Source organism: Saccoglossus kowalevskii, chromosome 6, assembly GCF_978046115.1.
Source record: "Saccoglossus kowalevskii chromosome 6, keSacKowa6.1, whole genome shotgun sequence".
Classification (NCBI taxonomy): Eukaryota; Metazoa; Hemichordata; class Enteropneusta; family Harrimaniidae; genus Saccoglossus; species Saccoglossus kowalevskii.
The window spans coordinates 32835099-32860241 of NC_140646.1; the positions used below are offsets into that span (position 1 = coordinate 32835099).

Here is a 25143-nt window from a genome sequence, read left to right on the forward strand (position 1 = left end):
CAATGAATCATTGGTCATATGATCTAGTCAAGTAGTTTAGATAGTGACAATGAAAACAATAAGGCTCCGTATATTTTGCCAAAAAAACAAAAACAAAAAAAACAAACAAAAAACGATATGGCAGCACTAATTTTCCCCGCGGTATTTTTGTGTACCACGTTTTCAGATGGTCCGTTTTTATATACTGGCACTGAAAACTTTCGCTCCATAAATAACCTATCTAGAGCAATTGCAATATGTAAACGTACAGATAAGTAGAAATGTTATCGTTTAAATTCATCATTTTAATACTATTGCATTCACTGCGATTGAATGATAAACAAGACGATCCTGCGTCACTGAAGAATGACTTGCACAACACGTGGCTAGGTCATCTGCCTCGCAGCACTTAGAAGACATCCCGTCTGTATTCTAACTTCAGGTTTGATGGATTGCATACCAGCTCCTGTATACTGCCCTCCGGTTTGATAGATTGCATATCAGCTCATGTATACTGCCCTCAACGGTATTTGAAGGAAATTGTACAAGAGTGGAAATTGAATCACTGGGCAAGTAAGAAACATTTCAAAAAAATGCCAATGATGTAAAAATCAACATTTTTTGGAACAATTGTCATAGGAAGCCAAGTTAAAGCATCATTTCATAAAAAAAATCAATTAATGTGCCAATCCACAATTTTTTTTCACTGTTAATCCTCAAAAAACACCATTTTTATGGACGTTTGACCCGTACCGTGTTTGGTGACATATTTTTACCTGGTTGATTTTTTAAAATGAAGGAAATCCACACATGCGTTAATGTTGGTCAACTACATTGGTCCTTTCAAATTTGTAATTCGGAAACTGACAATTGTTTTTCCCTTTTTAAGCATTAACTGAAAATGTAGTAATTTAACAAGACAGAAACCAATCCTGCAAATATACGAGTCTGTGAAAATAGTTTACTGCAAGTGACACAAGTAGTGGATGATACCAATGTACTATGCATGAAACCATAGGTCAAGTCTATATTTTACTCAAGTATTCCTGCTAACATTAGATTATTTCCATAGATTCTTTGGTAGTTTCCAGTACTCAGGCTAGGCCCACCCATAACAGGACAGAAACACCCCCACACCATCCGATTTATTTACATGCTGTGTTCATTTATCCCATTCACTGTTGATATGCTAATTTGTTCATTGCCCTTTTTCATTCCAGTATTTTACTAATGGTTTTTGATCACCATAGCAGCAAGCCATTTCTGCGAGCGTGTTAAACAGCATACAACTCTTACCCAAGTGAAGTCAATACATGCAAGCCAATGTTAGTAGTAGAACTTAGATTAGACTAACATACAAATCACCGTAGTATTTGGTAGGAATGATGAATTTAAAAACTGCAGCCTCCCGTTTTGTCTGGAGCAGGATTTAAATCTGGCAAAAAAAAACTATTTGTGTTGACTTATCTAATATACTGGTAATCACCAAAGCATTAGTTGGGGGGGGGGGGGGGGCTGCCGACTTCATTGAGCCACATACTAGTTTTCTTGGGTCCAATCAATACCACTTGGTTATGTGATCAATTCTTGTCTGTCTAGATTGCAAACCCCTGGTTGTTTTCATAGGCATATTGTTAGCTACAAGTGCAACTAGCATTGCATTACCAGTATAGCTCGCATATTTTGTACACCTTCACGTTTTAGTACATACCGGACATCTAATTTCTTCAATAAGACAGCCAAGGTAGAACATTTGGATTTGACTAAAGATAGAGATTTACTCAATTGAAAAATTTGGCTAAACTGACTGAAACCACAGCAGGGAGAGCTTTCAACATTTGAGGTAACTGGGATTTTGTGGTTCATTAAAAATAACCTACTCAAGTCGTACTTGTATAGTATTGAATTATCCATGACAAGAAAATAATGTACAACAGATCATCGTATTTATGTATTAAATTAAGTTGAGCGCTGTACATAGGACAAAGCAACTGCTTGCTGAATCTTTCCGTTTCTGACAATAAATACAGTACTGCAAGTAACCATAACATTGTTGGTATACTTTCTTTTTATATGATACTCCTTAAAGCATACACACATTACAGGTCAGAAAGGAATAGTCATTGCACAGCAGAGCTGCAAACAATTCATACATCACAAACAACTGAAAACTGAAACAGTATTGTATTTACTGTCATAGAAAAAAAATCAATTACATTTCTCTCCCTTCATAACTGTGGAATTTAATAAATACATCTGATCAAAAAAGTACCCATGGACACTTAATTTAGTGGAAACAAACCAAATCTGTCAACAGATAAAAAACAGCTTGACAAAAGGGCTCCCACTTGTATCACCATTAATAAAACAATTCAAATGCACAAATCCAGAAAGAAAATAAATAAATACACACAAATTATTTCTCATTTCAAAAAGATAAAGCACACAAACTGAAGTTTGATTAACACTATTTGGGTGTTCCGTCACCGTTCGATCTTGTCTTAAAATATCTGATACTGAAAACAAGGTCGTTTTCCCAACATGTTGGCAATGAAAAGCACCAATATTGTATCAACAAATTTTCACTACTGTGGCGAGACACCAAGAATATAAATCTCTATTCACAGGTCTCCCTCAGTAAAACATAACACTCAATCTTGAAAGCAAAATTATTTCCACAAACAAAATATTTCAATTTATACAACATTGATAAACTATACCGTTATCACTTCAATTAAAAAATACAACTAATAAAAGTCGAATAACTTTTGTTTTGACAATACTTAAACTGTACATAGGGCAGTTGTTGCTGCTCAAGCTGTAAATATTCGTAAAAACTAATTTTTGCTCCCAATGGCGGAAACTTAGAGAACTCAAACCCTTTAGTGCTACATACCCAATTACAAATTTCACTTAAAAATGACCAATTGATTTGCCAAAAAAATTACATGTTCATTTTTTTTTTGCAAATTACAAATATTTATTTGCATATCCTTGTCCCTGAAAGCTTTTATCCAAAATCTATGAAATTCTTGCATAATGTGATCAATGTAATAAATATAAATGACTGAACCAGTAAATGACCTTTTTTGGTGTTTGTGTGTGTGTGTGTGTATATATATATTACGGCTGTTGTATTTAAAACAGCACAACTTTGGGCTATACAATTTTCACAAATTAAAACTTGCACAAAAACTTGGGAAGGGAAAGGGAGGGAAGAACAGAATGGGGGAGGGAGGGAGGGAAGAAAATAAGGAAAGGGGTGAAGGAACACAACAATCTGCAGTAAATTTACGAACCGTTTGAAACAACTCGCTGAACAAAAGTTAGCAAACTAGCTAACTGCAAAGTTTATATCAGCATATATAACCTGTCTATAGTATAGCTATTATTTACACATCGTTACAGGTTTTATTTTGAAGCATGTTTTAGTAAATACTTGTATTGCTTCCGAAAATCTTTACAACTACTCTAAAGTATTTTAATTAATGAGCAGCACATTTGACAGTCAAAATTCAGCAGCTCTGATGCGACAGTGTCATCTGAGAACCAAGCTATACAAACGTTCAGTTCATTTTAACAATCTGTTATTTTGGAAGGGGGCGAGGGAGGAGAACAACAAGATACCAACTAGCAGTAATTTGATTTACAAGTTCTGAAATCTATGCAAGAACCTATGAACAGAGACAACAAAAAAAGCAACAATAACTCTTATTACATGTGATTGGCAGTGAAGTCACATATGTACAAATCAAACAATGTAATCTAGGGCCTTGTACATGGAAATAAAACCAGTGTAGAGATGAAAGACTTTCTCAATAGATACGTACCAATATCAGGCACTTGTAAGTTAATAGACATTAGAAATAATTCAAGAGGAGTGGAATGTTTATTGAAATTATCATGTACTCTCAGCATCAATTATAAAGCTTCATTGGCTTCATCAAAGTCATCGTCGAATTTAAAACTGTCCCCTGCGTTATCGTTGTCATCGTTGTCATCGTCGTCCTCGTCATCAACAAGTTCATTATCTGGAATGTCTTCTATGTTTGCTCCTAAATCACTGTCATGGTCACCACCGCTAATACCAGCTGAAGTTGGTTTGATCAATGGTTTTTGAGCGACAACTTTTGGGTCTTTCATGACTTTTGAATTATATGACAAAATATCAACACTATTAGATGTTGTAACACCATTTATTGTTCCAGCAGATGCTAAAGTGGCTGGGTTGAGAAACCCCGGTGGTGTAATGAAAGGAGAGTAAAACAGCCCTGATTGAGATGGGAAAAGATATGGCATTGTTTTAGAAGTTGATGTTGCAGCTGCACTGCCAGCAGCCTGACTATTCCCAGATAACTTGTCATCATCACTTTTGTCATCTTCTTCATCGTCATCCACATCTCTGAGCGAGGGATCTTTAACGTTTGGTATTTGAAAAGATGGCAGGGCTCCAAATCCAGCCAAACCAAGTAATGGATTAATTCCAAAAGGTGTAACTCCGAGGTTAGGAAATCCTGGGCCTAACGGAAATTTTCCACCTGGGAGGAAACCAGAAGGAAATCCTGACAATGCTGGAAGAGATAACGAACTATCCCCAGATGAAAGAAATGTAGCCGGTTGGATAAGTGTTCCTCCTTTATTCACAGCAGGCTGTATTCTATTGGACAGCTTGGCAGATAAATAACCCTGAGAAAATAAAGACATTTCACTCATTAGCCCAAATCAGAACTTTATTCTATGCTCTCCACAATCCATTTGTTAGCGAGAATGGCTTAAAACTTGTGTTAATAAATCAGCAATTAATACAATACTGCAACAGACAGAGAAAAATGGCAGATGAAATCTCAAAGCAAATGACAGCCACCAGACTGGTTTTTGCACTTCAAATGGAATTTCATTCACTGTTCCAAGTACCATTGTTATATAGACAGGAGGCACAGTGGACACCACATAATAGAACAGAATGGAACGCCATTTGAGAAGGAAAACAAGGATTGTGGCCCTCTCGCTTGGGCCCAACTTTGCTGACTTTTAAGGTCTGGTTGTTAGCAGAATCAATTTTACCATCATTCCCATAATCTACAATGTAGAGGATTCTCTTATTCCACAATACACGGACTCCTATGGACGATGGGAAAATCATGAATAGCAGTCAGCGAAAATACCATCTTGGTGTACAGAATTTAAACTGGCCTATAAGTTTTGTTGAATTTGATAATCGAGAATAGAAAGTAAAACACTCACATAGATGTGATTTTTACTAATTCATCTTGAAAAAAGAAATACATACCTTGTGCATTACAATGGCAGCCCAGTCAGTAGGTACATCATATTCTGGATTTCTCTCCAGCCAATCACTGAGAACAGACAGTGACGGAGCTTTGTTACCTGGAATCTTTCTTCCATTATGTCTATTAATTACAGCAACTTTCTCGTCACCAGTTATTTTATTAATATCCAACTTAGATGGATTTATTTGCCTTTTTCTCTTTTTTTTTAGTTTCTTGTCATCGCCATCCACACCATGTGACACAGAGATGGGCTGAGTTGGATAATCAACAGAGTAAGCTGGATGATCTTCAAGCCATCGGTTCAAATCCTTTTTCAATGGTGCAGCTAATCCAGATAAGCGCAATCCCTCAGATTTGTTTATTACAGGGACATGATCATCTGGAACACAAAAAGTTAATGTTGGGTTATTTCAGGTATTCGTCAACAGGGAAGAAAACAATGTTTTGTTTGGATGCTTTAACTTTTTGATCACCACAGTTTCTGCCAAAATTCTGTGCATTTTTATTTAATTTTTTAACCAAATGGACAGAATTTCCTATTATTCATTATGGGAAAAAAATGATTTGAAAAAAAAATTTTATCGTGAAAAGTGACAGAATGGTTAATGGAGGAGATGCACTTATGATACTGCCCAAATGTTGCACATTTTGACCTGAATGGTAATAAAGTGCAAGCTTTAACTGACCATGAAATGCCAATTTCAGGGTTTTAAGCGCATCAGCAAAATATTGTCTAGCAGGCACGCATTATTACACGCGACTTTAGTACTTTAAATTGGATTTATAATTCACATCATATGCACTTTCACATCGACCAGTATATTGAGAGCATGATTTCACAAAGTATTGGGAATGTTTTTAAATATTACATTTGATATCACAGGTAAACCTTTGTATATCAGAATGTCTTGACTTTTAGACTGTTTTCAATGTACACATGCATTTTATCTTGAAACAATGGAGCAAGGACATTTGCACATTTTAGAAAAAACAATTCTATTCGAAAAAGCAATTTTTCATTTGTGATGTGTGATCATGAGTAAAGTGTTAAACGCGCAGACCCAACGCCTGCACAAAAATCAAATTATTTGACTTTGAACTTGAATTTCTTTTTTATAGTTTAATGTCAAAATGCCAATATCCAGAGAATATGGCATCGAGATGCACATTGAGCGTGGTAATACTTTCGCTTTTGTTTACACATGTTTTGATGCCACTTCAGTACTATGACCTTTTGTTTGTCTTATTTTTATGTTTGATTTCAAGTACAAAATGGGATCTCACAGTGAACAGAAAATAGGATTAATTATTATTTTCCCTGCATTTTCACAACAAGGTGCATTTCTTATTGTAAAACGTATCAACTCAGTTTAAATCAGTTTGAAGTCATGTGATAGACACTGAATCAAAGATTCGCTGTATTGACCAGCAATAAAGCTAACTAGTGTGGAAGCATTTTCATAGCAAACTTCTGCAAATGAACTTACCATCATTCAATCTGCTTGGAGACCATCTGCCACTTTCATCCATTTTGTGCTTTTTCTTTTTTCTTTTATGTTTATCATCAGTCTTTTTCTGATGATGGAAAAAAATTGTATTATGTGAAGCCTAAAAATAAGTGGGCGCCAAAATAGACTGATCATTAAAAAGGCATCTTCCCATCAATTTCTCTTGGAATATTGCAATATTCAGGATTCCTAGTGGTATTCAACCATTGGGAGATTTGCACATCGACAGTACTATATTTGATGGAGGTGTTCACAAATCTGATAGTAAATTATACACTTATTATCACATAAGAATTTATTGTGTTTAAGTGTAGAACATTCCTATGATGCAAATATTCACTGTTTTTAGTCGTATTTAAACAATTCCTTTGCTCAGAATCTCACAATATCCAGCCATATTTACAAACATATTAATTTTCATCCTCAAAATAAAGCAGTTACAAGGGTAAAACCAAGAATTGAGAGTATTCTGTATATGATTTTTACCACACAGTACCCCACAGTGACAATGATTGTGGTCCCGATTTTAGGATTGAAAGTGCAAAGTCATAATTTTAACCTGTATATATTTCATTGTACAAGTAATTTTTGCATAGTAGTAGAATGAAAAACTTACTTCACGTTTCCTTTTTTTGTCTTCTCTTTCTCCATGATGTTTTTTCCTTTTTCCAGGTTTTATTTCATGATTATGTAGTAGTCCAATCATATGTGAGGTGATAGGAGCAGTACCATTAGCTAATCCTTCTACCGTTTGGTCCATACTATCATGCGATAGAGGAGATGAATCTAGAGAATCCAGCGGTAGTTTGGTCAATTGCGGTAAATCAGGAAGACTTGGTAATGAACTGTCATCAGAAAGATTACCATCTGATTGCATGAATCCAAGCATAGGTTTACCACCAAGTAGCCCTGCCAATTTAGCAGCTGTGTGCGAAAAAATGTAACAGTTATCAGTGTGTGTGTGTGTGTATGCTTGAAACTGAGGCAAATTTCTAAAATAGCCTTTTTAATTTTAAGTGCATCAGCAAAAGGTTGTCTAACAGGCATGACTATCACACTTCAGTACTTTAAATTGGATTTATAAATTCACATCATATGCACTTGAATGCAACTTATCAATATTTTAATACACAAAAACACGAGACCAGTTACATGGATACCTCTTTCAGCCTCTATCAGTGCTTTCTTCTTTCTCTTGCGCTTCTTTTGTATAGTCATTTTTAAACCTCCACTTTCCTGTAGACAAAAACCAATTACTCTAACGTTAGGCAGCATACGGATGCTGCTAAACCAGTACACAAAGATTGACACACAGCATGTTTAGTGTAAAACGTTCAGATACACATGTAAAGTTACGCCTCATCCGAAAATATACAAACAAATGAACAAACAATTATATATAAATTATAAAGAAGGAATATGAAATTATCAAAATGCAGGTACATGTTTTAGGAACTATTCACCTTCATTACATCAACAGAAACAAGCAAACAATTTCACAGCAAGAGCATTAAAATATCATCCCCTTAACAGTTTGCCCGGCAACACTAATAATCCTAGGAACATTGCCAATGTCAAATTAAAATTCTGTGGTTTATAGCGAAATATGAATTATTGAATGTTGCAGGCATCCCACAATCCCCATTAAACCACAGAATAGTGGAATGATTCCCCATGTCACAGTATTGAAATTGAATTTAAAAAAAAAATACTTTAAGAGGAACCACCACACCAACCAGGTCAAGTCAACCAGAACATGGACAAACACAAAAGGGGAAAGATGGAACACAACACGAAATGAAGGACAGGGGAATGATGTATATACACTAAGATTAAGCCATGCAATACAGGAAACGCAAGATCTACATTCAGTTTTTCTCACCAAGAAAATGTTCAAGCATTGTGATATGTTAATTCCGTTCATATATTTTGTTAATTTATTCTTACGTATAAAAAAACCAAGCATGATGCTTGAATAACTTCTGGGGAGAACATGGACATTGTTAATTGGTACTTCTAGCAGAATAACTACAAATTGAGTAATAATTTCTACAAGGTATCAAAGCACAACAGGTATATTAGTAAGCAGAAGGAAGGCAGGTGAGGGGGAGGAGTCACAACACTTACATCAGCGACATGAACCTTGAATTGTTGGTGGTTGTCCCCTCTCTTCTTTACCTTAGATTCAAAATCTCCAAGTAAGCTTAAATCTGACGCATCTTGTGAGTCAGGATTAAGACTTAAGTATGAGGAGTCAAATGAATGCTGTAACAGTTCCTGGTGATGCACATGTCCTCTTCTCACTGGCCACTCATTATTCTCAACACAATGGATAATTTGTTCCAATCTATGCACAATCACTTTATCCTGTTCAGACATAAAACAACCACATTATCAAACAAATTTAAATAGGACGGCAAATTTTTAGACGTTTGCAATTTGATGAATAAAGGGCACTTTCACTCGCAAAGTAGTTTACAGTGGTACATTTTCAACAAATTTATAATTTTCAGCAGTAGCAAAATGACAGGTGCATCTAAGGTAAAAATAAGTAAATTTACAGTGAGCACAAAGATGATTCGTACAGATAATTTACAACTTTCTTTGTAAAGTCACAACAATGATGTAATACGAAAACAGACACCTTAGCCATAGTATGTACCTGGGCAAAAATTAACTTGTCCAATATCAAGTAGCAACTTGTTTTCATAACATTAGATAAAAAAAAATCCCTCTTAGGAACTAACTCCATGTATGAATCTTATTTGGGCTCACAGTAATGATGTCTCATACAATACATGCAAATATGTTAGTTTTACATGAGAAGGTAATTTGTGTCAAAAAAAATTGCAACCTCTTTATAATTACATATTAAAGTGCCACAGTTTTCAATGTATTTGCATGGGACTTGAATCAAACATGAAGCGGAGCTTAATGTAAATAGGAAAGGATAAACAGATTTCTTAATCAGCGTTGGTGAAGCAGTTTCAGGTCATACAGTGGATCAGTATTTAAAGTATCATCTGTCATCATTTCAAGAAACAGTTTATCCATTGTCATGCCACTTTTTTTAAAATTCCTATTACAGAAACCTGTCACTTACCAAATTAAAGATGGCACATAGTGACTGAACATACACATAAAATATTGATCATACTATTTAAACTAACCTTAGGCCATCTAATGATTGGAGGAAGACTTGGATTCAGTAACATAGCAACAGTTTGTTGACTACCAGTGTCATGAGTGAAACTATCCTGACTATTTTCATCTTGTAACGCATGTAATCCTGCAACAACAGATGGTTTTGTCAATTCTTGTCTCAAAAGGGAGAGGTTAGAATCTTCCTCTGCAGAGTCATCTCCTCTTTCTAACTTCACATCATCTGTATCTTCCTTTTTTCCCTCTGGCTCACTTTTCACACCAACATCGTCATCATCATCGTCGTCATCACCTTCGGTTTCAGATTGCTTCTCTACTTTCACACTACAAGATTCAGCCTCTTTCTTAACACTTTTTGAATCATCGCCTACAAATGTAGAACCGGGTTCAGTTTTGATTTCTTCTTTAAATTTACTATCAACAGAGAGATCCAAGGCATGTTCTTCTTGTTTTACTGATACATCCTGGCTGTTAGATGTTGTCGTCTGATAAGGTGTTGCCATGCTTGCAGGCGGATCAGATGGAATCATTGCCTGAGAATATTTTTCCTTCAGTAAATGAAATGACAAATCGGGATCATTCATCATATGATGTTGTGATTCAGTTCTGTTGATGCCATACCTAAAAAAAAGATCACAATCATAATGGCAAGGTTGCAACATCTGCCTTGATAACAGCTGGACATGTATATATAGTTTCCATACACTGTTCTTGATCAGCGTTGGTGAAGCATGATTCAATTCATGTAGATCAGTTATTCAACATGTCAGTTTACATCACTTCAAGAACAACAGATTAACGTCACATGGCCATAGAAATCTTAAATAAGTTGCCCTGTCCACATACAGTGCATTCCAGTATTAAAGAAATCTACATAGACATTGAAACTGATTACAACAAATATTCACACAATTATGTCTTGTCTTTCTACAGGAGAAACTGGTTGGACACATCAACTCTCAACTTGATCAGTGAAGATGTGTCTGAGAAATTATGCTGAAAGGACCCCAAAACCTAAGTTACTAGTTGTGACTAATTCTGAAGAGGACAAAACAAGAATTTAGAGACTTACTTGGCAACCCCAAGAAGCATATCTTTATCATGTTTACCAGGCTCCCACCACTCAGGTAATTCCATACTAGATTTACATAGTTGTAATCTATCATCAAGCTCTGGGTGTGGTATTATCTCATTGCGGACTTTCAACAAAAGTTCAATCCTCTGCATACATTTGTTGGATCTTTCTTCAGAGATCTGTTCTACAGACAATGAATTTACATAGTCTTCTCCTGCAATGCAAGAAATGGCACAATAAAGTAAAACTATTAATTTAAACAAATCATTTATTCAATGGATCTTGCAAATTCACAATAATTTTCTATTATTCTATTTTTAAAATCATGCTAAGAATCTCACAAAGAAAGTAACAGTCATTGTTCAATCACTTTCTAAATAAAGCATCCTGTATAAGTAAGCTATAGTGGTTCCCCCATCCGCAGTACAAACATAATAATTTATCCATCTTTAACCCTTTGAGCACAAAATTTGTTTTCTGCTCTAAAGTTCTCTGAATTCAATCTTGATTTTGGACCAAACAGACAAAATGTGTCATTGCTTCTACTCTTTGATCCAAAGAATTGAAATTTGTCATTAGCATTTTCAGCAGAAAAGAGACTATAAACAGAACTATTTGTGGACGACACTTAAATGGTTAATGCCAGGCAAACTGGACAATTCAACAAATGCACGTCTAAACCCAAAACTTTAATATATTTACAGTTTTATAAAATAGCAATTAGAAAACCATAGTACACAATTGCACCAAATGATCCTTTTTCAACCAACCCCATTTAGTAACATTCCCGAGAATTCAAGATAAATTAATGAAGGACGCTTCCTTGTGCACTAAAATCAAAGTGGTGAAAGGTTATATTACCGAGATCCATGGAATCTTCTTCCCCTTCTTTATGCTTGTTTCTACTTGAAACCCTTAAACACATAGCACGGAAATTCTCGTAATACTCTTGTAACTTTTCATTGGTTTTCTTGTCCAACCTGGCAACTCTTCTGAAATTATCCCACTTGTAAATTTTAGTTTCTGGATCGTACTCCACCCCAAAGGCAGACACTGTGCGATAGAAGTCACTTTCTTCTCTCCTAGACCATCTGGTATGAAAATGAAAATGATTAAGTTACACCCAAGATACAATACAGTCAAACCTGTGTTAAAGACCACCTGTGCAGAGCGACCACCTTAGTACAGTCCCTTCGCAATTTACATGTTAAAGATACTGGATATAGCGACCACCTATCCAATGCAACCAGCGACCACCCTATTGTAGACCTATTCACACTTTAACCTTTGTACAACGACCACCAACATTTCCATCAGACTGTCTCAGCAAAAAGACAATAGCTACTTGCGAATTGCTAACAGGAAAGTGGCCATATGTTACGTTCAGATTACCGAGTACGCAATCTTTAGGGCTAATAGACAGGGGTGACCATCGCAACTTGGTTTGTGAAGTTGCGAAAAAGTAAAAAAAAAAAGTTGAATATCATCTGAATGTAACGTCTGGAGACTGGAAAGATTTTAACAACAAATTAAAACAGTTTCATTCAAAGTTTGAAATGAAAAACTAGCTTGTTTCCGATCGGTACTACCCTTGGTATACTATCGATCCCCAGCTGGCCAGCGGCACTTCTGTGGACTGTCTCGCACATGAAGAGCAAATTCCCCCACGTCTCGAAAACAAGAAAAATTAACCAGTTTTATTAAATGAGAGATGTTTTATTTACCTTGTCGACATGAAATATCGAAACAAAATAAAACATTCGTTTTCATAGCGGGATTGCAAAGTCCAACCGATTTTGGCTGCCATGTTGTTTGTTGTTGATCGTTATAAATTATGCTAATGAAGCTAGCGCATGGGCAAAACGTATTGTTACTGAGGGGTCATCACAGGGTTATTCTCAACGAAAGATGTTTTCTATTTTGATCCTCTTTTATATAAACAGTAATATCAATAATTCGCAATCGAGAAAATTCGTTTGGGCAGTTTTGACACGTCGATGCTTGCAACAAATAACTGTAAAATTGCGTGTACGATCACCGTGTTTCATTTCCGGTTCGTTTGACTTTCTGATTCAACATCGAGAGTTGGAGCAATCGTTATGAGTTTGGTAAATTTTGTTTATTACCAATACTTCTTCATTTTTAATGCTTGTTTGTTTTTTCAAACACGACAACTTTGCCTGTGCATTTTGTGACGGTGTACAATCGACAATACTAACGATGCGACTGATTACCGCCTGTGATGGAATGTGTAAGAGACTGGGGAATAAGACTGCATGGCGAGAGTGTGAAAGTCCGAGTCCACTGACTGTCCTTTATAGACAGGTTTGACTGTATTACTTTTCTAATTGTGCATGATGATTGGCTGTTTTCAGTTTCTACTTTGAGAAGAGATTTCCACTCAGTGATCCCAAACATGTTCCAATGAACTATGTTTGTATCTCAGTATTAGCATGGCGAATCATCATTAAACAGCCACATTTAAACAAGCATAGGTCTGAATATCTGTATACTATTTCTACTGGTTAACTCGGCAGTTCAATCCAAGTGCTTTCAATAACATTTTTGTCAATAAACATGTCCAGTCAACACCCTCAAACAATTTTATTTACTAAATTGTCCGACAAAGGTTAACCCATTATTTGTTTCACTTCAACTAGAACAACAGATTTGCATGAGTCGCTCACCTTTGTGCTTGTTCTTTTTTCTTCAATTCTTTCTGTTTCAAAGCTTCTTCAAATCTGTGTTTTCTCTCAGCCTCTTTCTATTCAAAGAAAAAAATCATTCTTATGAAGGCATTTGATTTATTGATGGCAATCGACCACTTGAAAACATCAAAATGTCAAGTCAAAGCATAAAATAAGATTTTAATGTTCCAGTATTTCATATACATGTCACATATTACACATTGGATGGCACACATTGGGTCTATGGCACCTAATATTTTAAAGTATAGTAGCCGAGACATGCATAGCTTTTATTTCAAGCAGCAGCACAAAAACAGTTCAGACTAGTTGTTTACATTATGTACGACTTGTATGCAATCCCTAATAATATACCAAAACACATAATTTGAGCTTACCCTTGCCCTCTGAGCTTGTTTCACTTGTTGCTTTTTATGATTTCTTTGGTAACTAGTAATTAATCTTCTCAACCGTGTATTTAAATCTGAAGCTGCTGGAAAAGGTAATTTACCTGGAGCTGTGGAGGATACAAGGCATCGTCAATATACATTTCCCAATTGCAAAACATAAAATCAAGACATTTTTACAATTTCCAATATAGCAAAATACTGAATCAGAACACTTACCAGTAGGTGGCTCTATTTTTTTATGCATAGACTTGGTTGGTCGAGGTGATGGCTGCGGAGTTGATATGCTGGATGGTGACAGAGAGTCTTCTTCCAAGTCCTCTCTCATTAATTTCTGAATAGGTTTAAATTCTGGGTCATCGTCAAGGGTCCTAGAAAAAATGCATCAAAGATACAAATTATCAACTGTATACTTGAGCAAGTGAGTTCTCACTTTCTTTAATGTTTACTAATTCCTAAATATAATTACAAAATTCATTTAAAGTCTACATTAGACTAGATTCAAAGTCTTGCGTTCTCTGGCTACTTATCTACCACCATGTTCACAACACGAGGAGGAAAAATGGAGTGATCAAACACTTGCACTCATCAGGAACAAGCCACTTTAGGCAGATTTTTAAAATACTAGCTTCAGTTTGGTAATAAACATGTTATTGTATAAGATATATCTGCCAGAAGTCACGAATACATTGCATATGCGACACAAAAGTTCAAGGCATTATTTTTATTGGTGATGGCCAATGCCCACTTGACTAACAAAACTCTGTAGTTAAATCAACACAATACATTAGCTACACTCCTTGCATTCTATTTTTGAAGAGTTTAGACTATATGCAAACATTCAGTTTGACCTATATTTGACCCCAATGTCTCATTAAAATTAGCTGACGTTGTGTTGTCAAAATGTAGCTACCACGGACACTCTGGTCAGTATAACTCAGGAATTTATCTATTGAACGTATTCCTCAAAGAAGCCATGATCTTGTAAACTATCCACCGACTCAAAATTAACTTCCATTGAGAGAGAAACAAAAGTGTTTATTTTTGCAGAACACTTCACTCCACTTTACCATGATCTAACTTACATATCAACGTCATCATCGTTTTCTTCCATTCTAATAGCCCGGGCATCAGGTGGCCCACACTTGTCAAGGAAACACAGAGCGGGGTCACCTCGCACCAGTGTATACTTCTCATAACCTGTTAAGAAAAGAAAATGTATGAATTGAAGGAACTAACATGTTGTTTCAAGCTAGGCAAGAGAAATCTCAAAGCAATTTGGAGACTGAAGATGGTCAGAGTATTTTATTACTTTGCACTTAAATATGCCAATATTTTTAAACTAGATATTTTTCTTATTACAGTTAACACCACCAAGATCATGAACACAAAAGCCTCATTTACCAAGCAGTTATATTTTTATACAGGGCCTCCAAAATAAGGTGGTATGTGTTGCCATTTTGAGCCACATATTTAAGATGATAAATAAGACTTACCATGTTTGTACACTCCCACCATAAGAGAGATATCTGCTTCATCATCCCACCAACCAATAGGTGGATCACCTTCAGCAATTGGAGCAGGAATCTGTAGATTACTGAAAATGTAATACATAGCATGAGTAACTAACAGAAGTTAAAATAAGCAAAAAGTAATTCAGGTAAAACAAATGTTTTGCTTTTCAGCAGAACAATCCACGGTTGTAAAAACTAGTTAAAGTTTGACTGAATTTACTTAGAGTATAGTTGCTTAGTGTTTTGCTTACATTACTATATCTTTCGCTGTTGTAAGCCCATGTATACCGATAAATAAATTTCCCCCCAATCGATCGTTGATACTTACTTGACATGAGCACCTTGAGATATCTTTACTGCTAGATCCCCAACCACTTCCTGCTTGAGGTAGTACAACATTCTAACTCTCAACAACACCCTATTTAGGTATAGGTAAACAGATATGTCAGTTACCTAGTAATACAAGCAATATTATTTGGCAACTCATTTGCTTGAATTTCTATAATATATATAAACATCCAGCAACGCAAAGAACCAACATAAACAAAAGCTTTTGCATGTCAAACTTAGAGGGCAGGCTAACTCACTTATTGCAATGTCTCTTGAGGTGATTTTTGTAACCAGGATCTTGTAATAATTCTTCAGGATTGGTATTCTTAGAATTGAAATCATATTCCAATAGAGCAGGCATCACTTTAATTTCTCTCTTGCCTTTCTTTCCTTTTTTCCCTTTTTGCACTGGATGAGCAGCAGCTACAATGCGAACGCAATAGAAAACAATCATGATCAGAAACAAGGTAGAGGATATAGCGTAGCGTAGCATAGCGTAGCTCTTAACCTCACATGGATGCAGGAGTTATGGATTTTAGCAAGGGTGAAATTAAATGTTATTTTTTTCAACAGATTATTGGAGAAGTAACTAATTTTAAATAGTAAACAAATAGTGAATGAGGTTTTTAAAATGAATGCATGATTTAGAACTGAGCTTATTTCAGAAATGTGAATGATCGTTTGTTTTATAAGCATTTGAGCCTTCTTGCTCCACTCAGAGAGGGACAAACTATATCATCATTAATAGCTCAGTTCAATATCTTGAATAAACCAGCACAATGAAACGTTTATTAAACTTCGGCTTACCATGAGTATTGTCCTACTCATGATCTACTTGACAACATTATTCGAAAAAGAAACGCCCATGCGTATGTAATAACAGTAGCAGTAAACAAAGCCATTCTTGTACCATTGATTGCGAACATTGGTGCTTAGCTGCTAACAATGCACACATCGTGATCAAGTGCATCCCCCTATAGTTCTGGAAATATTCCCATTTTGGAGTAAACTAAATGTTCAATGCCAAAAATACAAACCTGCGTGATTCTTGTATGACTTGAAACTACCCTCATTTGGCGGCTTGACGAGATCCCAGATGAATGACTTGATTTTGGAATCACCTTTATAATACTGTAAACAAAAAACAAGCTACAGAGGAAAAAAACAAAATCATAAGTTCCATATAATCTGCATACTTGTATTTTGTTCTTTAACAATATAGTACTTTTTTTGCACAGAAACCAGTTCATATCTTCCTAGTACCAGACCTGGTCGAACACTAACACATGTGGACAGTAACATTTTATCTTAGGATCTACTGTGCTAATGGTGGTAGAAGGTAGTTTTTGGATCGTCAATTGACCTTTTGCACATAATTCATACTACTAGGAAGAACACTAACATTGCACTACTTAAGGAAACAATAAAAAACAAGTCATTGAAAATGACACAGTCCCCGTTAAGTTCTCTTTGTGCTCGTCATATTAAAGCGGAGGGGTTGTCGCGAGCGTGTCCTTGAAACTTGAGTTCCAAGTGGCGTATACAACAGATTGTTTATTTACATCAAAACACGTGTTTCGTGTCATAGTAATATGGCCAAAATAAAAACAGCCGTTATTCAGCCATCTTTGATCTGATTATGAAACACACTGATATGTATGATGTATGTGCCAAATACGAATGAAAATGGTACATAAATTGTGGAAATATAGTAGTAAGACCAAAAAGTCAGATGGCTGTCAATCGGCCATCCTTGACCAGATTTTGAAACAAATTGTCATGGATATGCATCCTAACATGTATAAAGTACATGTATGTGCCAAATTTGAATGAAAACTGACGGAGCACGTCCAAGATACCGCATAAAAAAAAAAAAACAAGAAGCCTGCCAGTCGACCATCTTTGATCCATCATGGACATGTATCCTAACATGTATAATCTATGTACCAAGTTTGAATGACAACTGACAAAGCATGTCCAAAATACAACATTTTCAAAAAACAAGATGGCTGCCAGTCAGCCATCTTTGATCCAATTGTGAAATAAATCATCATGGACATGTATCCTAACATGTATAATCTATGTACCAAGTTTGAATGAAAACTGACAAAGCATGTCCAAAATACAACATTTTCAAAAAACAAGATGGCTGCCAGTCGGCCATTTTGAATCGAATCGCTAAACCACTGCATGTGCATATGTCCCACATAAGGTACTAGGCACATGCAAAGAATGAACGAAATCGGTCCACAGGATTCTGAAATATGACGTTGGATAGACTGACGCACGGACAGACGGACACACGGACGGACAGACTCAGGAACTCACAGACGGTCGGGAACATGTATCCTAACATGTATGATCTATGTACTAAATTTGAATGAAAACTGACAAAGCATGTCCAAAATACGACATTTTCAAAAAACAAGATGGCTGTCAGTCGGCCATCTTTGATCTAATTGTGAAATAAATCATCATGGACATGTATCCTAACATGTATAATCTATGTACCAAGTTTGAATGAAAACTGACAAAGCATGTCCAAAATACAACATTTTCAAAAAACAAGATGGCTGCCAGTCGGCCATTTTGAATCGAATCGCTAAACCACTGCATGTGCATATGTCCCACATAAAGTACTAGGCACATGCAAAGAATGAACGGAATCGGTCCAAGGGACTCTGAGATATGACTCCGGACGGACGGACGGACGGACACCGAATTATAAGTCCCCGTTTTCGGACTTCGTCCGAACGGGGACTAAAAACATGCTCAGACCAAAAAAGAAATGCACAATATTATATAGAAACTTACAATTGTTCTCGAGACAGCTTCAACATCTTTCTCACCAAGTTTTCTCTTGAATTTACCATTTTTGAGAATATCAGCCCAACGACCCCAACTGTCATAAAAAATAAATTTGTCAGTAAAAAAAAAAATGGGCTGAAGGTTGCATTATTTTTATACAAAACCATATTGTGTTCTCCTGATCAGTAATAAAAGTTATCGTATCATTTATTTTCAGTGTCTAACACGTGTAAAATGACATCATTTCAAGAGATTCTTTCAGGCTTGCACATACAAATGACGTTCCAGTCATGGCAGTATATTGGTCTGTTAGTCTAACACATCCACAAGCGACTTTCTAGCCTTGGCCAGCCAGAACTTTTCACTCACCCATATGTGAGGAGACCTTTTTCCACTCTGAAGCATTCCACCCTGGTCCAACCGGTTTGTAACTGCTTCTTGGACACTTTAGCCTCTTCTTCACTATCACTCTCCGACGTAAAATCAAGAACTTCATCAAGATTCCCAAAGCGTCTAGTTTGTTTACGTCTCCTGGGTTCATGGATTATTCCAATATCCTAAAGATAACCAAAAAAGATGACTTAAAATTTGGTAAAAATTGCCTCCAGGAACATTAATTCAAGTACATAACACTGTAAGGTTTGGAGAAGACAATCATACTAAATCTGTTCAGTTTTTACAGACAATGTACAAGTTTGTAACTAACAATAACTTGTACAGCACTCAAATCTATAACAAGTTATGATTAACATTTATGGTTTTGGCCGCCGACTGTATTACACGAGATCTCTCGGAAGCAGACAAACATCCCAGACCAGAACCCAATCAAAATCTAACCTTGACACAAGGGTATGTTTGTGATAGCCCCAAGCCACAATCTGCAAATTACAAAGAATTTATTCATAGAATAAGTTGATTCTTACCCTAGATTTGATTTCATCTGTGTCCACATCAGCTTTCTTAGCCCACTTTTGCCAGAAATCTGGATCATCAAGTGAAATATCTCGTCTATCAGATGACGACACAAAACTAGCTTTAGCAAATGTAGATCCTTTGCCCTCCGATTCTATCTGAACTACTTGAGTACGTCTTTGGAGAATTTGATCAATGTCCTCTTCACAGAACTTTGAACTGGATTCATCATCATCCATGATAGCACCATAGGCACCTTTACGTAAAAGTTCTTCTATTTCTTTCTTTGACATGGCAGTTGGCTGTAACGGAAAATAAAGTCCTGTAATTTCCTTTTTTGTATTGGAGCACAAGAATATATTAATCATATCTGTAGTAGAAATGCACACAACTACTGAGCATTGTTGCATGTTGCCTTTCTTGCTCAGCCTACACACTTCTCAGACAAAATATGATCAAATTCATAAAAGACGTTCGTATTTTTAAGTCTAAAAAGAAGACTATACATATGCAAATCAGTTTCTTTCCAACAATAGAGCATTACTGTACTTATCAGCAGACATTTCTAGGCATACTCACTGCATTGGCGGAATCTTTATCTTGATGTCTCATTGACTGCAACACAGCTTTATCCAAACCAAGTTTCAAGCTAGCTCTATCAAACATTTCTCTTTCATAAGAGTTCCTTGTAATCAGTCTGTACACCTTTACCAATTTGCTTTGCCCAATTCTGTGACATCTTGCTTGGGCCTACAACAAATGTGACAACTATTTAATGACATCCTATAACGCATACATTGCCTCTAAAACACATGCCATAAACAGGATAAACATGGACAGTTCTTGATCAGTAAGTCAAAGATTTCTGCTCATGGTAAATCAGCAGTCTAACACGTGAAAAAAGCATCATTTCAAGAACTGCGCACTGTTAACCCAGCAGCAAAGTAATTCTTGTCTAATGTAGAACATATTTTCAGAAAATCCTAATATATTCACAAGCTGATAATAGGTCTTTGCACTGTGACATTATGAGTTTCCCTTTTGCCAACCACACTGCGAATGTCTGATGACAAATGACGCTTATTAACAACACTGGGCCCACGATTTGCTGTGACAATATTACCCAGAATTGTTTTATTAACAGGCCTACATCCATGTACATTTTAATAACAGCAGCAAACAGCGCAGTTATTTTATCTTCAACTGCAAACGAACTGCTCTTGCCAACCAGTCAACCACAACAAACAAGTGTGACAGCCTATAGACCCCATAGGTTTTTATTTTCAACTTACTTGGAGGTCGTTTTGTGGATTCCAGTCGGAATCAAATATGATCACTGTATCAGCAGCAGTAAGATTGATACCAAGTCCTCCAGCACGGGTACATAACAGAAATACAAATCTGTCAGAATCTGAATAAAAATCAAACCTAGAATTAAAATTTATTTTTCATCTTTGTGTATATGATTATTTTTAATACCGCATTACTGAGCTGATTTCAGAATAGTGAATGATCGTTTGGTTTATAAGCATTTGAGCCTTCTTGCTCCACTCAGAGAGGGACAAACTATATCATCATTAACAGCTCAGTTCTAGACCCCAGAGTAATGAGACTGACTGAAATTGTGGCGAGTAAAATTGAATACCTGGTTTGCTGAATCTGTCAATGGCAGCTTGTCTCAGGTTTCCTCTTACCCTACCATCAATTCGTTCATATGGATATCTGTCAAAAAAAAAGATTTAGAAAATAACTCAAGTGCTGTAACAAAATGACAACTAAGAAAAACACCACAAGGCAATAAAAGGAGGTCAATTCGTGATAAATTAAATTTGCAGTCAGAATTTTTATTAAACCAGCATAATTTAGCAAATTTAATAAGAGTTCAACTAAATTAAGATTCTTTTAAATGGCATGTAGCTATTAAACTCATTTTGTTTCACAATAGTCAAACTAATATATAAGCAACCACTCATATGGACTATTTTAATGAATAAAATAGTGCATATATTCAAGTGGTCTTTATATCCAGATTGGATAATTTTTTTATGGATCAACAATTCGTACATTTAACCAGAAGATAATGATATACCGATAGCACTGATGCAACAAAAAACGCATTTATTTATCCAAATCAAGTAAGTTTTTGGGAATTAAAAATTGTTTTTTTACAAACAGAATGCTAATTATGGTGGTCTCTAACACAGGTTGCTCATACATTATTGCCTTAGGAGTACCTAAAAGTGGTCACTATAGACAAGGGGCCTTTATAACACCAAGACAGGTCTGACAACTGACGATTGTTATACACATCATCCTATCTCCGTAAAACAGCAGCATGCAAGAATTCTGCAGTATTGAACAGCTTATCTGCATCATTCCTGATTTGGAAAGACAAATAAGGAATGCTAAGACTGTATAACCAACATGACAGATTTTGTATGGATCCTGTGTGAGAATGAAAACTCTCACCAACTTGTGGCTATAGGGAACTCTTGAAGTCACAAACTAAAATATGACTGAACCTGATTTCCTGTGTTTTTAACCCTTCCTTTTAATTCAATTTCTCCAAATTTTGTGACTACAATAGGATGTTTTTAAAGATCACTATCGACATCTATTATTTGATTCGACAATAATGAGCAAAAAAATTAACACAATTAGTTGCACCACGAAGGATAAGCGTGTTCCTGAAGTGTCACTGTGCAGTCAATGTTTCCAATATAGTTTCAATGATGTTCATTGCAGTCCAGTCTTGTCCATTTTATGAGTACACTATGAAGTTGAATAAAGCAAGAAATGCAGGCCTCTTACCTCTTCTGTAAAAGATAGTCTTCTAATATATCCAGACATTTAACCATCTGTGAGAATATAAGTACTTTATGTCCACCTTCTTTCAACTTTGGTAATAACTTGTCAATCAATACCATCTTACCAGCAGATTGAATTAAAGCTAATAACTGTCTAAGGTAGTTATTTTCAGGAAAATCCAACATAATCTGTTCTTCAGCTCCTGTAAATTAAAGATGTTAAATAATATGCATTTTAATTAAGGTTTTGTGATTTACTCATAAAGCATTAAACCCAACTCTGACAACTAGTTTGAAATGAGAATACGTCAAATGCATACAAATGAATGCAAAGTTTGTAACTATTTTGGGTACAGACACAAAAGGTCAGACACTGCAGGAATAATCAATTCTCATAATGATTTTTCAGAATTACAATTTTTTTTTTTTTACATGCACAATTACACAACTGCATAAATCCTTCAAAGTAATGACACCATGTGACAAACAATAGTTGTGACAATGTTGAAATATATACAACTCACCATTTATAAGAAACGGGTGATTACAACATTTTCTGAGTTCCATCATTGTATTCATCAAATTAGGCACATTGGCATTAGATCCTGACCCCTTGGCAAGAAACGAAAAGTTTCTCTCTAAAATGGCACGGTAATATTTCTTTTGAATATTAGTTAATTCAACCTTGAAACAAAAGAAAGAATCAACATTAATCATAATCTATTTGTAAATCATCTCAATTTTAAAATTTCACATTGCGCATTAAGAACTTATTTGAGTTAATGAACAGAGCTTATTTCAGAAATGTGAATGATCGTTTGTTTTATAAGCATTTGAGCCTTCTTGCTCCACTCAGAGAGGGACAAACTATATCATCATTAATAGCTCAGTTTAGAAATCAAAATCTTGTATTTGTGTGTTGCCAAGATGAATCAAGTTACATGAATCATAGATTGAATTGCAAGAGATAATGAAATGCAGATGGATGCGATTCAAGCATCCAAGTGAAGTTTATAAAGAAAGTGTGTCAACGTACACACAGTCAAAAATAATAGTGTCACTCCTTGCTAGCATTATTGGATGGAAACAGACTGAATGGCACCAAAAATTCATACATGAACATTTTACTCACCTCTATAATAGTTTCTTCTTTGGCAGCCAAATTCTTCTCTACATCCTCCTTGAGTCGTCTAAGCATCATTGGTTTTAGCAACTAAAAACAAATTATATTAGAAGCATTCAGCAGTGTTCTCCCCAAAGCGTTTTAGCGTAGCGGGGCCGCTACTCCATTATTTATGCCGCTACTCTGAGAGATTGCCCGCTACTCTGTGGCATTTCCTGTTACTCTTTGTTTTAGCTTATTAATACACGTGCGAATCTGTTAGTCAGCGTCATCAGCGTCCGGTACTGTGAGCCAAATCAGGTGTGAATGGAAACATGCCAGTGATTACGCAAAGACAATGGACTAATACAGCTTCGTACTTCGACAATAAACACTTTCGCCCTATTTAATTGGGGTAATAGCGAGTATTTTCTCAGTAGCATATTTGGCTGGAAGAAGCAACGATGTCAAACAGCAGAAATATTACGTTGTGGTTCCGCGTAGAACGCCCTGCTGGGCCCCTGGTTGCGAGCGATAAACCCACCAGCAACGCGGTCACCGGTACCCCTGTCGGCAGTGGTACTAAACGTGTCCAAGATGATGTTACAACGAAAAGTGCAAAAAAATAAACTCTAGATTTGATGCACAATGGACAACAAAATATACGTGGCTGAGAGAAACATCCGATGGCAAAGGTAAAAAAAGTATTTATTTGTAGCGTTTTACTTGGAAGCGAGTTTTGACCTAGTTTAGTAAATTTTTGTATGGCTTCATTTTTTGCCGATCGTCGAAACATTTTTTTGGAAACGACCTTCTTTCTGGAAGTTCAAAAATTGTTGGCTACGATTTATCAAAGTAACTAATACTAGTATTGTGTTTTGAAATAGTTGGGTAAAGTTTATCGTGGCAATTTTTAAGTTTAGCGACTTTTCAAAATGGCGGCAATTTGTTTATTTTCGTGTTGATCGTGACGATATTTTTTAAATACAAGTATTGATTCACTCCTATTTCTTATCTTTTAGGAATGCTGTGACACATATGTGGAAAATTCAACTTAAAAACATCCAGAAATAGTTCTTTGGTATGGAATTCTATGCCATGTATAACTATTACGAAATATGCTATCGATAAACACGCACACTCGGAGATGCACAAGAAGGCCATGTCATTTAATAGAAGTGGGAAGCAAAGAAAATCACGGCGTTCTCAAAAGCTGCAGATCACTGGGCTTCCATGAAAGTCCGAAAAATCAACATTACATAGAAATCACACAGCAGCAGATTCATTTAATCTTCTACATAAATTTGTTAAAAAATAAAGACACATTTTCATCCATGCAAGCCTGTCATTATTGTTTTCTTTATCTTCAGACAAATGCTAATGATATGTAAATTATATGCAAATTAGCCGCCACTCTGATACATTTTTCTGGGGAGAACACTGATTCAGAGTTATGCCCTCACATGCAAGTTGGGTAAAAAAAAAAATCTATGCATGCTTGTAATACAGAAAGGTTTAAATTTAATAGCTGGGTTGATCTACATGTATACATAAAAAAAATCTA

General features: G+C 35.8%; 1 protein-coding gene, 1 long non-coding RNA gene and 1 other non-coding gene across 3 annotated transcripts in view; 1 reads left to right on the forward strand and 2 right to left on the reverse strand.

Annotated features, from left to right (window-relative positions):
- Window positions 1-1731: 1731 nt before the first annotated feature.
- Window positions 1732-25143, reverse strand: part of LOC100378686 (ATP-dependent chromatin remodeler CHD8-like) — a 41522-nt gene continuing 18110 nt past the window's right edge. The window contains exons 13-38 of the mRNA XM_085500389.1: window positions 23610-23690; window positions 23002-23161; window positions 22482-22680; window positions 21316-21392; window positions 20963-21081; window positions 20250-20420; window positions 19682-19972; window positions 19128-19315; window positions 18765-18852; window positions 16988-17099; window positions 16208-16373; window positions 15949-16038; window positions 15603-15703; window positions 15192-15306; window positions 14326-14477; window positions 14098-14216; window positions 13703-13779; window positions 11877-12106; window positions 11013-11229; window positions 9949-10561; window positions 8906-9145; window positions 7939-8014; window positions 7395-7702; window positions 6758-6845; window positions 5270-5649; window positions 1732-4665 (exon numbers count right to left, since the gene is read on the reverse strand). Coding sequence (XP_085356515.1) covers window positions 3901-4665; window positions 5270-5649; window positions 6758-6845; window positions 7395-7702; window positions 7939-8014; window positions 8906-9145; window positions 9949-10561; window positions 11013-11229; window positions 11877-12106; window positions 13703-13779; window positions 14098-14216; window positions 14326-14477; window positions 15192-15306; window positions 15603-15703; window positions 15949-16038; window positions 16208-16373; window positions 16988-17099; window positions 18765-18852; window positions 19128-19315; window positions 19682-19972; window positions 20250-20420; window positions 20963-21081; window positions 21316-21392; window positions 22482-22680; window positions 23002-23161; window positions 23610-23690 — 5223 coding nt within the window. The 3' untranslated portion in view covers window positions 1732-3900. The remainder of the gene's footprint in view (window positions 4666-5269; window positions 5650-6757; window positions 6846-7394; window positions 7703-7938; window positions 8015-8905; window positions 9146-9948; window positions 10562-11012; window positions 11230-11876; window positions 12107-13702; window positions 13780-14097; window positions 14217-14325; window positions 14478-15191; window positions 15307-15602; window positions 15704-15948; window positions 16039-16207; window positions 16374-16987; window positions 17100-18764; window positions 18853-19127; window positions 19316-19681; window positions 19973-20249; window positions 20421-20962; window positions 21082-21315; window positions 21393-22481; window positions 22681-23001; window positions 23162-23609; window positions 23691-25143) is intronic.
- On the reverse strand, window positions 13382-13488 carry LOC144360570 (small nucleolar RNA U6-53/MBII-28). Its single transcript, XR_013422275.1, has one exon. It is a non-coding gene; the product is annotated as a small nucleolar RNA U6-53/MBII-28 (small nucleolar RNA).
- LOC146742713 (uncharacterized) lies at window positions 24134-24914 on the forward strand. Its single transcript, XR_014929846.1, has 2 exons — window positions 24134-24274; window positions 24602-24914. It is a non-coding gene; the product is annotated as an uncharacterized LOC146742713 (long non-coding RNA).